Source organism: Petaurus breviceps, unplaced genomic scaffold (assembly GCF_028583685.1).
Source record: "Petaurus breviceps papuanus isolate PSGF00001 unplaced genomic scaffold, PetGlider_PUasm1.0 188, whole genome shotgun sequence".
Taxonomy (NCBI): Eukaryota; Metazoa; Chordata; class Mammalia; order Diprotodontia; family Petauridae; genus Petaurus; species Petaurus breviceps.
This window is the reverse complement of record NW_027185804.1, coordinates 37,839,717-37,857,232: the sequence shown is the minus strand read 5'-3', so window position 1 is coordinate 37,857,232 and position 17,516 is coordinate 37,839,717. Positions and strand designations below refer to the sequence as shown.

General features: G+C 41.2%; 1 protein-coding gene across 1 annotated transcript in view; it reads left to right on the top strand.

Annotated features, from left to right (window-relative positions):
* The window catches only part of AGBL2 (AGBL carboxypeptidase 2), a 67,844-nt gene that overhangs the window by 34,004 nt on the left and 16,324 nt on the right, over nucleotides 1-17,516 (top strand). The window contains exons 12-15 of the mRNA XM_069091640.1: nucleotides 9,240-9,358; nucleotides 12,353-12,419; nucleotides 15,155-15,274; nucleotides 15,976-16,071. Coding sequence (XP_068947741.1) covers nucleotides 9,240-9,358; nucleotides 12,353-12,419; nucleotides 15,155-15,274; nucleotides 15,976-16,071 — 402 coding nt within the window. The remainder of the gene's footprint in view (nucleotides 1-9,239; nucleotides 9,359-12,352; nucleotides 12,420-15,154; nucleotides 15,275-15,975; nucleotides 16,072-17,516) is intronic.

Genomic DNA, 17,516 nt, shown 5'->3' with positions numbered 1-17,516 from the left:
ATGCATGTGCTTATACATATATGTATTATACATAATGTACATCTATGGATTGTGTATGTATTCGCATCGTATGTGTGCATATGTGTATGTCTGTGTATATCTCCCAAGGTGTGCAAAAGCCAAATGAAAACTCTCAGAAATATTGTTAGCAGCACTATTTTATAAGCAGAAACTTGGAACAAAGTGGCTGCTCGTCAGTTGGGGAATGGCTGAACAAATTGTAGCAGATGATGATGATGGAATATTATTGCCCTGTAAGAAGACAATTAGGAAGAATTCAGAGAAATGTGGGGAGACTTGTAAGGAGTGAGACCCAGACAGAACCAAGAGAACAGTTTACGCAGTGACTGAGATCACACAGCGGAGACAACATTGAAGGACATCAGAACTCTGGTCAGTGCTGTGTGCAGTCTTTGTTTCAAAGGGCTGACAGTGGAGCCTTCCTCTTGCTTCTCCACAAACAAGTGGTAGGTGGGCTATAGATGTGACAGGAGGCCACTCTTGTCACACCCAGGTTTGGTCACTGTACTGTATTCCTATGTCAAAGAGAAGGATCCTGGGGATTCTAGGGCAAGTACTGGAAAGTGGCAGTAATATAAAAAAAATCAATAAGTCTGTGTGTGTGTGTGTCTGTGTCCCTCTTCTCCACCCTGCCCCCCCCCCACTCCAGGATCCCCTGGAGCTGAAAGAGCAAAGGTTGAGTCAGTTGGGAGGGGAAGAGCCACTCAGGCAAGAGAATCTTGATGAGGATGAGCAAAATCCTAGGATCTGGGTCTTTTAGTCCAACATTCTTATTGTACAAATAAGGAAGTGAAACTCAGAGGGGAGAGGACTCATCATATTGGCAGTAATGAGTAGAGGCAGCGTCCGTCTTAGGGCCTCTTATCCCAGACCAGTGATCTGTAAGGTCACTGTTTACTTAACACTGTTTCCTGTCTTCCCTGAGTTGTTGAGGGAAGAGTAGGGGAGACAGGAAACTCAAGAAATTGCAATTAAAATGATTCTATGTAAATTTTAATGATCATCATCACTCTGAGTAATTAAAAGATGAGTTATCCCAGGGGAAGGTCAACCCTGTTTTACTCTAGAAGAGACGCCATCACATCCCTTCTCCTACTTCAAGGAAGATTATTTTCCTATGAACAACTTCTCTATTGCAGGGAGCAGTCCCAAGTGAGCTATTTCTTTCCTTGCTCCAGGATTTTTTTTCTCTTCCTTCTGTAACTGGGTACAAGATGACAGGCTCCGTGTTACCTATGGCTACTTACCATTTCTTGGAAAAGAAAAACAAAACATTCCCAAGGCTGCCCCCCCCTTTCCCCATGACAGAGCCCCACCCTGCAATCTGGCAGCTTTTCACAGCTCACCATATGTCAGATCCAGACAGTTAGGCCAAGAAGCCCAGAGAATTGCATAATCTAAAGTGTTTTAGGTAACACGCATCCTGCTTTATAAATTACATGTCACCAGGAAATTTCATTTTTTGCCTTGAATTTCCTAGCTTGCAGGCGCTGCTCTGTCCCAGTCTCCTTCCCTCCTTCTTTCTTTAGCCATCGTGGGTAGGTGTGCCCTAAGGCTATCTGTGACCCTCCATTCTCTCCCAGCATCCTGCATTGTGCCTGCAGAGTATCTCCAACTGCCTTGTAAATGTTCCTCTAACACCTCAAGCTCACCATGTCCAAAACTAATCCCATCACCTGCCGCCTGAACCTGTCCCTCCTCATTTCCCTATTTGTGTTGATGCTAGCCTCTTTCTTCCTGAGAAAGCTCACGCTCACCTCTTTGTGTCACCCTCTTCACATCCTGTCCCAGCGGTTCTTCTGTGATCATAGATTCTGTATGTGTCCCTCTTCTTTCTGCACCTGATGCCCTCATCCTCATTCAAATCCTGCTTCTGCTCTTTACTTCCTGTATGGCCTTGGGTAAACAAACCCCTTCACCTCTTGGGGAATTTCCTCTTTGTAAAAGGAGGGAACTGGATTACATGACCTGTAAGGCCCCTTGCAGCAGTGACTCTGAGGACCGTCTGGCCATGCTCATGGAATCCCCCTCATGGAAGCTGGCCTAGGCTTCCCTTGTTCTGGTTTCTCTCCTCTCCAGTCTATCACATTATTCCCAAAATAAGTGTCCTAATACAGAGGCACAACAAAATCACTTGATTGCTCAAAGTGCTTTCCTAATTTAAGAGGTCAGGAAAGAGGTTAGGGCTAGATGCCTAGATTGGAGAATCATTAGCATAGAGATAATTCCTGAATCCAGGGGGAGCTGATGAGACATCACTAAATGAAATAGAGAGGGAGAAGAGAAGAGGGTCCAGGACAGAGCCTTGGGGACACTGGTGATTAAGGAACTGTGATCTAGATAAAAATGGATTTTTATGTAAGAGATCTTTAGCCAGGGAGACAGGACAGCCATGACAGAGAAGTGTCACCAAAACCTAGAGAGAAGAGGGTGACCTATAGTGTCCAAGGCGACAGAAAGGATGAGCAAGGTGAGGACTTAGAAAAGGCCATTGGATTTGGAAGCTAAAAGATCACTGGTGACTTTAGAGGGGGCAGTTTCAGGTGAGAGATGAGCTCAAAAGCCAGTGTGCAGATGGCCAAGAAGGGAGTGAAAGGAAAGGGGGGAGGCACTGATTGCAGATGGCCAATGTTTACCCAGAGGTCCTGTGATCATTTCAAGGATCTGTGATTTCTTCAGTATTAACCCTCATGTCCTGATGTAGATGATAGCCCATTCACCTCTTGACAGGCAGGCTTTGGGCACTGCAGGGCCTGCCCTTGGGATGAAGCTGTTGCCAGGCCTGTAGAATAAAGCCTTTTCACTATCAAAGGCCTGATGGAGCTTGCAGCCTTCTTGTACAGGTGTTGAGAAACAAGAATTACCTCCACACCATGTCAAGGCATCCAGGAAAGTTTTTAGTGGAGGTTTATAGTGTTATATGAAAATAATAGCTGTATAATGCTGGTGTATGTTGCATAATATCAAGCTATATAATGTTGATGGAACTATGAACTGGCTTAGCTGATCTGGAAAGCAATATGGAAGTAAACTCCATATTGGAGTTTATGCATCCCCTTTGATCAAACAATACCAGTTCTGTACCCCAAAGAGACTAAGGAAAGATGGAGAAGACTTATATGTCCAAAATATTTATAGCAGCAGTTTTTGTCACATCAAAGAAGCAGAAACTGAGGGGGTGCCTATCAATTGGAGAATGGCTGAACAAATTATAGTATGTAAATGTAATGGGATATTATTGCGGATGGATTCAGGGAATCCAGGAATCCAGGAAGGCTTCTATGAACTGATACAGAATGAAGTGAGCAATACCGGCAGGACAGTTTATATAATCAATACAGCACTACAAAGAAAAATGAAGTCAGGGCTCTCTGGCCTTCAGATATGCCTGCATCCCTCCTGCCGGGCCGGCTGCAGAGGCATCCTGTCCCCAGGACTGAAGAGCGGCATCACGAGCTGGGGAGGGGTGGAGGCAGCGGGTTGACCCCGGCCCTGATGCTGTGTGACCCTGAGTCGGCCAATACCCTCTCTGGGCCTCAGCTGCCTCCTGTGTACAATGAAAAGGGGCACCCAAAGGCATCCGCAGCCCCTTCCTGGACTTCCTTGATGATCCCCGATGGAGGGAGCCAGGCCCGGGGTGGGTCTGGAGCTGGAGCTGCAGCTGGTTCAGGGTCTGGCTGGTTGGGACCCCAGCGGGGGGGAAAGCCGAGGGGCCGGAGGGCGTGATTGGCAACTGGACGCTGGGCCCTCCCCACCAGTCTTTCTGCTGAACATGTACCAGTGGAGGTCAAAGACAGAAGAAAGACTTCATATATGCAAAAAAGTTAATAAGAGCGCTTTGAATGATAGCAAAGCAATGGGAACAAAGTTGGTTCCCATGAGTGGGGGACTGGCTGAACAAGCTCTGGTTTATTAACAAATGGAATGTTACTGTGCAATGAGAAATGAGAAGTGTCTTCAGAGAATCTTAGAAAGATCTACATGAACTCCTGCAGGAGGAAAAGCACTGAGAGAACAGCATGCAGACTGATCACGACAATAATACAAGCGAGCAGACTGAACCCAACAGTGTAAATAGAATACTAAAAGACAACTACATTCTGAGTAGTTGTTGGAACAAGTCTTGGTCTTAGAAAAGATCAGGCATCAGAGAGGGAGCTGACCATGGAGTTAGAATTTTGCAGACGCTGCTAGACACACCGTAACTGTGTTGACCTGTATTTCTTAACTTCCAATATTTGTTTCAAGAAGGTTTAATTCTCATGTTGAAGGAAGCAGAGCAGAGAAATATCCAGAAATGACTGTTACAGAAAAACCTAAAGGATGAATAAAACTTTTTTTAGAAACATTCTTAGATATTGTACTTTTTCCTGTATATTTTCCATATTTCCCCCAATCTATTTTTCATTTCTATTTTATTGTTTTTCTGTGTAGAGGTTTTTCATATTTAAGCAAACTAGTATATCTACCTATAATTACTTTTTTTGGTTTGGTAACTAAATGTGTATCTCCTCTATACATTTTAAAGAAATTTATTATTATATCTCTATGTATTATTATAGGGTTTTTTTGGTCTATACTTCATCCTGAATTTAATATGGTATATATTGTAAGGTTTGGATCTAAATTTTAAGTAAAAAATACTTTATCCCTATTTTTATTTTCCATAGGTGTTTTACTAACTCTTTTTATGTTGATTTAATTTCATGTCATGTTTCTCTTTCTTTGTTTTTTGTTTTGCCCAGTACCAGTTACTTTTGATTTAAATTTCTTTGTAATAATTTTGGAGGTTTGGAAATGCAAATCCCTTTTAATGTGCTTAACTTGTTGTTTGGATAAGTTAAATTTCTTGTTTAAGGATATGGAGGGATTGTTTCATTCTTTGTATCCCGAGCACAATGCCTGGTGCTTAGTAAAAGCTTGTAGATTGAATCTGAGAACATAGGAATGCAAATGAAAAACAATAATTTCAACAGTGTTAGGAATTCTAACGCAATAACCAAGCACTAATCCAGGAAGTCAGTGATGGAGCCTGTTCCCACCATCTGTCAGAAGGGTAAAGACCGAAGGGACTGATTGAAAGGTGTGTTTTTGGCCACGGCTAATAATAAACTTGTTTTATTTTATTGTGTTTATTTGTTATAATGGATGATTTTTTTTTTTTTTACAAATCAGATTGGGGAGGAGTAGCAAGAATTCAGAGAGGGAGACTAGCAATAGGAATACTAAAGAAAGAAAAGAAAAGAAAAAGAGAGAAGGAAAAAGTGCCACCATAGAGCTCATACTAATAAAGAATGTCCAGAAGCAAGCAGGAGGTTAACATGACAGTAATGTTAAGGTAACAGAGACAAGCAGGACAGCTTTGAAACTAACATGTTGAATGTATTATATCCTTTTTTTAAGAAATGTAAGCTGTCATAAGAATTATAACTACATGCACAATCCTTTTTTTCTGTTCTGTGTTGTTAGGTACAGAAAAAGAACAAGAAAGAAAAGAATCATTGCATTGCTACATGTGCACTAGAATTTAGAGTTGGAAGGGACCAAAGAGGGGTCAAGTCCAACCCTCTCAGTTAATAAAAGAGGAAAGTGAACCCCAAGCATGGGAAAAAAACATACTCCCAGGTTGTAAACAACAGAACCAGATTTAAACCGAGGTTTTTTGACTCCAAGTCCAGTGTTCTTTCCATTAGTGGTCCCTGTTCCCAAATGCGTGTATAGTCAGCCTAAAAGTATTAAAGGCATAATTCATTCTTAGAGGGTGGTTTTTGTTTTCAGAATTTGATAGTCTTAATTTTTATGGTCATGGTATGGAAGTAACTGTAAGTTCTTAAAGACTGTGTAAGTGGAATACAAACTCTGCCAGGTACATTCAAACTAGAAAGGCTATGAGTATGAGCCCAGCAATGGATTCTTTGTCCATAACCTATGAACCTGCATAATTAAAATTATAGTCATAATGTGCTCCAGATTCATGGAGCTAATCCCACGTGTTAGATATGTGACCAGTATCTCTTTCCTAACATTTAGCAGCAAATGCTTCCTAAATGAGTAGTTATGTTGTAAATGTTACCCTGGAAAATTGAAAACCAAACCAGACACACAAGTCACATGGATTCCAGTGGGTTCTTTGAAGGATTTGAATTACAACTAGCCAAAGCTTAGATGAAGAACCAATGCAGGGAGTGGAATGCTGGCTAAGGCCTGCCTCCTCAGTGAAGTTTCGTTCCAGTTCAGGAGTTGATTCGTCCAGGCCTGAAGAATTTCTGTTCCTTCACTAGCCTTCTCCACACTGATAAAATGCCATTCTACATATAAGTGTAAAAAGACAAATCATAGGCAGCAAGTAAATTTGAGGCTGTATTTCTCTGGCTTATGTAGATAAAAAATTCTGTTTCTGATGGGACCTTTCCAGCGAGGCCCTGGTTCTTGAATTGATCTTAAACATCCTGTGCTAAACGAGCTCATAGACCATGTCTTTGAATGTTAAGCATCCAAGACATGCGTTCCTCACTTGTAGGTAGTCTTTTATGCACTTATCTTTGGTCTTTGGAGTAGCTCAGCCTTGACAGACAGTCATGACCTGTGGTGACCTCAGTTGACTGTTTATGGGAAAACCTATGATGGGCTGGTTCCCATAATCTGAGGATGAAACTTGATCAATGACATTGGGAAGTAGCAGTTCTCAGCTAGGAACTTGCTGAATTTGGACACTGACAAATATCCTGAGAGTGACCAAAGCTACTGTTAACTTAGAATGGACAGCAGAAAAGAGTGCAAAAGTTAGGAGAAAAAAGCAGCGGAAGTCATTGAACTTGAGACAAGCACGTCTACGAGACTGCAAAAAGCGGTGCTTCAGAGAAGTCATGAAGTCTTAACAGGTAACAAGAAAGATTCCAACAACGCACCCTCCAGAGTGAAGGTGGGGAGGGCTTCGGGTCTCACTGTAACAGTCGGATGCAATAATCACCGAATTGATGAGTTTGAAGATGCGTCAAGGATCATGGAATCCAACGTCCTGGCTTACAGTTTGTGATATGGGGTGAGGATCCAGAATGGCAGCAAGTTGAATGGGATCCAGCTTTGGTCAGCGTTTGTATCAGTTATTTGGTAACATACACGTACATACATACATACAACATACATATATACAGAGAAAGAGGAGTAGACAGCTGTATTTTGCCTTTTGTGGGAAAGGGAACAATTCCAGGTCAAAGCAGATGTCGTGGAGAAATGGTCTGACCTTCCATTCCAGACAGTATAACACAGCATCGCAGTACAGGACCCCCGACCCACCCTTGAGGACTATATACTCAGTATGGCCATGGGACTTCTAAAGGCAAATAAAGACTCCATTTGGATTCCATCCGATTTTTTTTATCTTTTTGGAGAGGGGAACACAGGGCGGTTGGGGTTAAGTGACTTGCCCAAGGTTGCATAGCTAGTCAGACGTTTTTATTAAAAAACATCGGTACCACTTAGGTCTATACCAAAAGCATGTTCAAGCTACCAGGACATAACTTTGACTGAGCCCCTCCTCTTCTCAAGGTGCCATGTTGCTTCCTTCTTTTCAGCTTCTTTCCCACTCTCACAAAACCTTCCAAGTGCCATCCACATGCCTGAAAGGCCACGGCAGGTGGACACCGTGGTGATGGCATCACTGTTTGGGTGAAGTGCACGATGTCCAGAAGTGAAACTAGTTGCATTTGAGATGTTTGTGTTGTATCAGAGAATGCCTAAATCATGCACATAATGCAAAAAATTGGTCTTTTAAAAAAAATGTTCTGGTAAATTGCTCTAATAACCAAAAAAAAACCAAAACCCCAAAACAGAAGAAAGCAGCAGCTGTTTGGGAAGTCCAGATATCTGTTCAGATGTCTCAATGCCTCATTATATGATAAAACCATGAAAATTTTCTTAAAACATCCTTATACTCAATACAAATGTTTCTCCTGCCTAGAAAGTTCCCCAAATGGGTATTTTACTTGTAGTTTCAGCATAAAATAAGTAAATGGAAAGGGAATGAACCTAAAGGCTTTACAAATATTCTCTAGTTTATCCTCATGACAATCCTGAGAGGTAGCTACTATTACAGCTAGCCCTCCCACAAACTGGGGGGGGGGGGCAGAAGCACATTCCCCTCCCTCCCCAGCCCCGATCTGGAAAATCCATGTAAAATATTTTGGCCCTCAATACCAGAGAAGAAGTCTGAATTTTTTCTTTTTCTTTTATGGGGTATTTACAGTACCGTATTTTATAATTTGGGTTAAGTATTTGGTCTTAGGCTCTTTGTTGTCTGCTGGCCTTTGCATGTCATCTGTGGCTTCCGCAAAACTCCCAGAAAAATTCCCATTTAATTTCTTATGCCAACCAGTGATTGAAATTGCAGTGGGGAAAGTTGTGATATGGAAGGAATAACTGTATTATCTCCATTTTACAATTGAGGATATGAAGGTAGACAGAGGTTACGTGACTTGCCTAGGGTTACACAGCTAGTGAAAGTGAGACCAGATTTTTAACTCAGGTTTTCTTGATTCCAGGCCCAGTGCTTTATCCACTCTGCTACCTAGCTGCTTCTGTACATGTCACATAAATGCAGTGGAAATCATAATAATAACACTGATTTGATCTATCCCTTAGCTTCATTTCTCTATGTAGAAATTCACATCAGTAGCACCTCAAACTCAGGTGAGTCACATCAGTAAAATTAAGATACTGGCTAATGATAAAAGGCCACCTGGGAGACAGAGGGAATGAATGTCTTGTCCACAGAAATCCTTGAAGACTGTCTGGACAGCTTTAAGCTGGGGTATGATCTATGTCAGTGGTGCTGGTAAAAATATCGACAAAACTAAGTATTGAATGAAGATTAGCTATGGAATTTTGTCATCTGATGAAATCTGGAATGGCTACTCTTCACTTTTTTCTTTCCCTCTAGTTACCTTTTTAATAACTTTAGTACTTTTGGTTTGATAAGTATCTAAATAACCATGGGTGGTCCAAAATGGTAGCATGACTTTATTTCCAGGAAAAATTTGTGAAAGGGTTTGTCAAAGTTCCTACTGAAGCATTGCTTATTTTTCCAAGTTTCCAAAAACAACTCCTTTTCTTTACAACTCCTAGAGAATAATGATAACTAACATTTACTTAGTGTTTTGAAGTTTGCAAAGAATTTTCATATATTATCTCATTCAATCTTATTGCCTTCTGTCCCATAGTTTGTACAATGTTTAACAGAGCTTAAAGAGGAAATCTATAAGAAATTCTCAGAACTTGGACAAGAAATGGACTTGGATGGCAATTGGAGTGACATTTCCTTGTCTGACATTGAATCTAGGTAATATATTCCACCACCAGAAAAAAAAGAAATTATTTATTTTTCTATTATATTACCTTGACTTTTAGTCAAAATGGGACCCTAGAACCCAAGAAGAATACTAAGTAGCCATTTCAAATGTATTGGGGAAGGATAATTGGAGAATTCCAGGGTGCTTAGTTAAGAATTCATTAACCTAATTCCTCAACCTGTAGATCAGGAATAAAACTCCTTCAAACCTCCCCCGACCTCCAAATAAGCAACAAACCCAGCTGGAGCAGAGCTTGAAGTGTATGGCTTGGTTGTCTCTGAGACACCCCACAATGGCTAACTTGCCACATTCCCTCTTTTAGAAGCACTCAGAAAATCATTAACTAAGGCTTCCCAGACTTAAAGCCAACAGCTGAGAGATCAAAGTGTTAACTCTCAGGGGTAGAGGTGAAAGGAAGGTGATTGGAAAGGTTTTTCTCCCATGTTCCTCATGACTTTGCTGTGTAGCTGAAAGGGAGAGTCATAGAAACTTAGGACGGTCAAACTGGGAAGGACTTTGAACAAGATCATCTGTCCCAACCCCTTTTTACAAGTAAGAAAGAGCTAGATTTCTCATCTCCTGAATTCATCACTGAGACTAAGTAAGGTCAGCATGAGCAAGTGGAAAGACAACTTGAAGTATTAAAACCAGAAGACCTGAATTCTGGTTCCAGCTCCAGCACTTGGCTTTGGCCTAGTCAAGAGACTGGGCCAAACAAACATGGCGCCCCTCTCTGCCTCAGTTCTCTCACTTGTCAGATGAGAAGAATCCCCAAATGTAACCTGACTATGGATGGGACTGTGGTGAGAAAAGTGTTAGATCAACTTATAAATACTATGGAAATGTGAATTGTTGAGCTAAAGATAGTGGTCTGTAGCCCATAGGACATGGTTCTCAGTTCTATCCAATCACAACTCAGGAAACAGGAAGATGTGTATATGTGAAAGTTCAGTAAAAAATCATAATGTGCATGCAAAAAGGAAATGATCAGAAAAGATATTTAGATCCTAACTCATTCACATCCTGAAAGAAAATTGGGGATGACAAGGTTTTAAGTTGGTCCAAATATGAATCCGAATTATTAATAAGTTGAAACGGTATGTTCTATTTCTAATCTATAATGAGAATAAGCAGCCTGATTGTACCGTAGAAGAAGCCTTGAACGCTTGCTTAAGGCGAGAGGGATTTGTCTTTTTCCCTAATGGAGGAGCAGTGGAAAGAGAGTTTTCTTCTCCTACGAGGCAGCAGTTTGTGTGCCCCCGGGATCCAGAAGGGAAGAGCCTGGCTGAGAATGACCTGGAGCCACCTAGCACTTTGCCTCACTCAGCCACAGAAAGAAGAGCTATCATTATCATCACTATCATTGCATTACAAAAGTGTTTGGGGAATTATCAGGGACCTGAGAGGGTTTGTGTGGCATTGGGAGCCCTCCAGTCAAACCTGGTTCCAGGTTACCCATGTCCCTAGGGCCATAGATGACCCTCAGATCAGTGCTGCCGCTGCAGTTCTGTGTCCAGCAGTCATGAGAATAAGAGAGAATGGTTACAGAGCACTTCAAGATTTGTAAAAGCACTTTACACACATTTGCTTCTTTGTTCCTCCCAACAACCCTGTGAGGGTGGTGTTCGAGTTATTAGGAAAAATCTCATTTTCTAGATCCTCACGTGATTTTCAGTATTTAGCTCAAAAGACATCTTCAGAAAAAAGTGCCCCCCAAAGATTTAATCTAGGAGGTAGAGAAATGGACTTCTTCAGGTCAGTAGGGATGCTTTGTCTCACCATCACCATATAATTTGGACACAACTGTTAATGAGGTTGGGACTACAGGCCATCTTCTCCCAGCCCAATAGAGCAGCCCAGGCCAGATGGGAGAGCTGGAGTGATAGACTTGGAGGGTTGGAGGGCCCAGGATTCAGTCCAAGCCCCAGTTAGAAGAATGCTTGCTGGGTGGCCAGGTGGCTCAGCGAGTAAGAGCACCAGCTCCAGTGTTGGGATGACCTGGGGATCAAATCTGGGCTCAGATACTTAGCACCACACCCAGAAATAACTGGCCGTGTAACCTTGAGCAAGTTACTTAACCCCGATTGCTTAAAAAAAAAAAAAGAATGCTTGCCATGCTTGTGCTGTTGATGAGTTTTCTTCCTCACCTTCATCATCTTGTCAGTGGCTACACTTCACTCCATTCCTCAGGCCGATGGGATTTTTAAAGGCACACCACCAGACTGAAGGGCTGGCAGAGAGACCTGAGGGTGCGAAATCTGAGTATTCTTAGGCTGCTGCCCAAGCATAAAAGCCTTAGAGGAAGATAAGGAGGATTCCCTAAGAACTCCCTGGCAGGGTAGGAGAGGTTCCTGAAGATAATTCAAAATTGGTTTGTCAGGTAGACAGAGTCACTACCCCCAGGGTCCCTAGATGTTGGGGGTGGGGCACCAGGCCCATGGGAGGCCCACCCCGACTTTGCTGCCTTGGGGTCCATATACTCTGCTGTACTCTAGTCTTGTTCTCTCCACAGGAGCCCCTCTGAGTATGCTCCATCACCTTCATAGGGAGTCTTCATAACATGAGATTCTGGTCTACTCATCCATGCATGAAGGGGCATGGAACAACAGAAAAAGCTTTGCATTTGGAGTCAGAGACTCCAGTTCGAATCCTGGATCTATGATGTACAAAGGGAGACTTCTCTTTGGGTGCACCTGGGTGCACTTTCTCCTCGGCAAACTAAACTAGCATTATCTGTGTATTTATCTTTTTAAATTTTTTCTCTCTCTCCTCTGGGGGTTTCCTAAGGGCCCCTTCCACCTCTGTGGTCTGTGAGCCCTCCAGGTTGGGCTTATCAGTTGTAGTTTCTGGGGTTTCAAAGATTCCCAAGGAATAGGAAGTAGGAGGTAACAACAAAATTGAGTTATACTGTAGAGAATATGCAAGTGTTATTCTGTCTAGGTAGACTACAAATAACATTCGTGACTTTTTTTTTTCTGAAACAGCACAAGTGGTTCGGACAGCTCCCTCTCCGATGGGCTTCCTGTTCATTTAATGGATGTGGTGGAAAAGGTAGGAGATGGAGCCGGAGCTTTGAACTCTCTATACTAGTATCAGTCACTGTTGTAGACCGCAGCCTAGGACTGGGGGAGGTGATCTTTTGGGACTGGTCTTCCTTTCACGTCCCTAAGGCATCCTTACAACAGAGGACATTATAGTTACCTTATTTATATAGAGAATTTGCTTTGCCATTTATTTTTAAACATTCTGGAGGCCAACAAGAGTCGATATTTGAATGCATCATCACTTGGCCACAACTGAACGACTGAACAGCAACCGATTTAGCTAACATTCTAACCTGTCAGAATCTTTTTGGGTCTCAGCTCTGTAATTCACTTTTAGGAATCCACGCACAGCCAAACAGATCTCTAGGGCACTCCACTAGAGACCTTTTCTAAACTGACATTAAACCAGTGACTCCTCTCTGGGCATGACCACTGACCACTCTGAATCAACCATACAATATTGTCATCTAGTCCTCATCTCTCCATATGCACAAGAAAAGCATCAGAAATTTTTTCAAATTCTGTGTTAATATCTTAGTAAATTATATCTACAATCTTCCTCTGATTTGCTGGTCTAGAAGGAATAGGGAGGGAACCTGTGACAATACTGGAAATTCCTGGCAGAGGAAATGTTCTCTTCCAGTCAGGTTGTAGGCTTCTCTGCAACGTTGTCTCTGAAAGTTGCCCAGAGCATTGATGGGTTAAGTGACCTGCTCAAGATCACCCAGCCAGTGTCTGTCAGAGACAGGGCTTGAACACAAGTTTCCCTGGCAGCAAAGACAGCTCTGAATTTTAGCATTCACCACACTTTGCTAGCATACCACACTCTCTTAAGTCTAATGACTCTCAGAAAAAGAAATGAGTTTTAGTCTGATGTGGCCCATTGGAATCACTGCCTCCTTTTCCAGAGATTCACTAGCCATCCTTTTAATACAACTTTCTATAATTTTTTCCAGGAATTAAATTTTTGTTGTTTAGTCATTTTTCATCTGACTCTTCATGACCCATTTAGGGCTTTCTTGGCAGAAATAGTGTAGTGGTTTGCCATTGCCTTCTCCAGTTCATTTTATAGATGAGGAAACTGAGGCAAATAGGGTGAAGTGACTTGCCCAGGGTCACACAGCTGGTAAGTGTCTGAGCCTGGTTTTGAACTCAGGTCTTCTTGACTCTACACCAGGCACTTTATCCACTGCACCACCTTGTCTTTTAAATTGGATCAGAGCCAAAGATTTGTTTTGCTAAATTTACTGCAGCTCATTGTTACAGCCACAGCAGATTCTAGGGACCCAGAAATTCTAGTCCTGTGTTTCACGTGCTATTAGGATGGTCTTGTAGTACCAAACTAATAAACTCCTTTAGCTATGCAGCTCATTTGCCTGCCCAGGCACAGATGTAGCCTAACATAGAGTTCATTTCTGTATTATAAGCAGCTAGGTGGAACGACGGATAGAGTGCCAGGCCTAGAGTCAGGAGAAGTCATCTTCCTGAAATCAGATCTGGTCTCAGACTAGATGTGTGACTCTGGACAAGTCACTTCACCCTGTTTGCCTCAGTTTCCTCATCTGTAAAATGATCTGGAGAAGGCACTAGCAGACCACTCCAGTATCTATGCCAAATCCCAAATGGGGGCACGAAGAGTCAGACACAGCTAAAATGACTGAACAACAACAGTTATTTCTGTATTGTAACCTACAGCATCACTTGAAAGTGACTCACAGTAAGTACTAAATGTAAGTGTTAAATGGACACTATTTAGAGCTGTTGGGATATTTCAGGCTATTAGAGCATTGCCTCGAGTACTTCAAGGAGTAACAGTGAGTGTCTTTCCGTGTTCTTCTGGACCCATGCATCATTTGTTATTAAAGAGAACTGACTGGACTCTGTTCTTTAAAAATAATGATTTTAATTTCGTTTCAAAAAAAAAGTAAAACCAATATAAATATCCACCAGTAGAGGAATGGTTAAATAAATTATGGTACATTCATGTAATGGAATACCATAATGCAATTAAGACCAAGAAGAATGAAAATTTTTTTTAAATCTGGAAAACCCCTAATGGAATAGGACAAAACAAAAAACCCAACCCCAAAAGAGTGAACACCAACTATGACCTGAATGAAGAAAAAGGAATGACAGAAAATGTACAAAGAATCCTATTAAAATCTTAAAGCACTGAGTTGTTATATTTTGTATTTTGAAATTCATTTAGTTATTAAGCAGTTTTAACTATATTACTGTTCAATGTTAGGTATATAACAAAGCAGTTTTAAAAATTAGTTGACAATAATTTTATTACACTAATTGTTTTTTTTTTAAAACAATCTCTAAATAATGGAGTTCATAGTTTCATGTTCAGTCCTTTTAAAACGTTTCCTTGTGTATTTCAATTTGAATTTCCTTGTATTTTTGTTGATAATTCCTGTTTAGAATAAAGAAAAATATTATAAACTTTAGATTCAACAAATACAAACAAAAGAGAAACAAAATCACATAATCAAAGCTATTTACATTTTTTAAGAAGAAAAGAACATGGGCTTTAGCAAAACCATCAAAACAATATTTACTCAATATTCCTTTGATATTTCTTCTGTTGGCTCATACACTTGTGTTGTCAGAGTGAGGAGAAAGTAGTCCATGCTCTGTTGCTATGAGTCTCCTAAGTAAAAAGTAATGCCCAGAAGATATCACTTAGTTGCGGGATCATAAATGTTTGAAAATTCTCTCTTTTCTTTTCTGGAGTAGCTTGAACAGAAGAAGAAACCAAAGAAGAAAAAGAAACCAATGGAGACCAGAAAGCAAAGAAATGAGATGCATCAGAAAAACAGGTTAATCCAGGAGTTAAAGTTAACAGAAGATGGCCAAGTAAGAAAAATGTAGACAGGGTACTTGCACCACCTAGTTTCAGAGTTGCAAGGAAAAAATTGGCAAAAGTGCTAAAGAAAAGTCCACTTGAGAATCATGTCCTGATCCATCCCCAACTTGCTTCACCAGCAAAGACTTGAGGATGTTTTCCCTTGGACAAGAGTCTAGATTCTCTCTCTTGATTGAGTTCAGCTATCTTACTCCCAAAGAGAGTATTCCTTCACACTGCAGTGCCTTGTATACTTATTCTCAAATAGATACTTTCTCTAGTTTCTGTTTTTTGCTCTTGACTTGGATAAAGGTGTTTCCTTGCATTGAAAAAAAAGCATTTCTAGAATCAGAACTAATGTGGGCATCTGTGGATGACTTTATGGGCCCAGAAACCCTTCTTTGGTTAGAGGACTCTCCTGGCACCTCTGGATCAGATTTCAGCCAGAGCCCCTTTTTCCCTCCTTCACTTCAGCCTGCACTGGGCCCAAGGCATGGCAAGTTTGGCTTTTGGCTGTAGGCTAGGTTCCCAGAGACACTGTACTGATAAAGCCTGGGGCTGGGGAGCATAGACCTTCCTTCCACAGGCAGGTCTGGACAGCCCTTTTTCATCTCACTTTTTAGAGAGAGAGAGAGAGAGTGTGTATGTGTGTGTGTGTGTGTGTGTGTGTGTATTTAATTAAAAATGTGCTCTTTTCAATCAATTGTACTAGGAAAAAACAGAATTTACCGCCATGCTGAAAAAACAGCCTGTCTTCTTCAAAGGTCCAGAGACCCGGGTAAAAAATGAGAACTCAAAGTTTAATGAGGTAAGATTTGGGCTAGAATATTTCTCTACGAGACCAGCAACCCCAAAATATGTTCAACTTGAAAGCTCCCTGGTGAGCATTGAACCCATTTCTCTAGGGCTTTAAGGCCTTTCTCACCACACTCCAGCAAGAAGGGTAAGCATCAGTAGCTCCTTTGACCCAGGAAAAGGCCTAGGCTCTGACTTGGGAAGAAGTTACCCAGTGAGGGAAAGGCAGAGCTGAGATGGGAAGACTGCCAGGAAATTAATTTATTCTGGAAACAAAAGTATGGGCAACCAGAGATGGATCAATAAGGCACTCATTCAAATGCTGTTTTTGGGAATCTGTGGCTTGGCATTAGTTTACAGTTAATAGCTACCTTTATTTTATTTTATTTTATTTTTTGCCTTTTGGAGGACAATTGGGCTTAAGTAACTTGCCCAAGGTCACACAGCTAGTAGTATGTGTCAAATGTCTGAGGCCGGATCAGAACCCAGGTCCTCCTGACTCCTGGGCCAGCGCTTTACTCACTGTGCCACCTAGCCACCCCGACCTTTATTTTTTTTAAAGAAACTTATTGATAGCTTTTATTTTTACATCATCTTCATATATGTATATGTACATACAACATATGTGTGTGTGTGTGTATATATATATATATATATATATATTACATCCTCCTCTTTCCTTCTGCCCATTAACCCTCCCTTGTAATAAAGAAGAAAAAAACCAGTTCAGCAAAACTACTTAGCACAACAGCTAAGTCTACCAATATGTGCAGTGTTTGGTGCCCATAGTTCTACACACTTTCAAAGAAAGGAAGGGGATACATTTTGTCGTCTCTTTTCCAGGGCCAGATATAGCTAATTTTTTATACTTCTGTTATAATTAACCCTTCTTGGGTAGGATCCAAGATGAACTATCTTTTGCTGAATGCTACTCTCTGTCCAACATAACAAGGCTCCAGGCTACTCTAACAATCCAAGCCACCTTCTAGGCCAGTTGGCTCCACATACAGCACCTGGACTACCTCTCATCTGGTCTCGTATTTTTGTATCTTACCCTGTGGACAATGTTATACCATCAAAGAGGATTGATCTGCACTTTAAATGGCATATATATATTTTCAAACTAATCACACTTGATTAAATGAACATATAATTCATTTTATTTTACATGCCATTTTTTTTTTACTGCAGTTTAATGGAAGAAACAAAGATAGCCCCCTCAATTAACCAAAATTGCCCATCATATCTCTGATTATGAATAAAGATAAGTCATAGGTACTTCACCCTGAAGACTGGATAAGCCAAGATTTATTTCATTTGGCTTTTTGATGAAATTTGGGAATGGGGGCCAGGTATATTTTCCAAGTTATGTTACAGTCAGGTTGATTTGCACTCTTTAAGCACTCATCACGTGATGGAAATAGCCTCCCAGCATGTTCTAGGGCAGTAGGAAGTCAA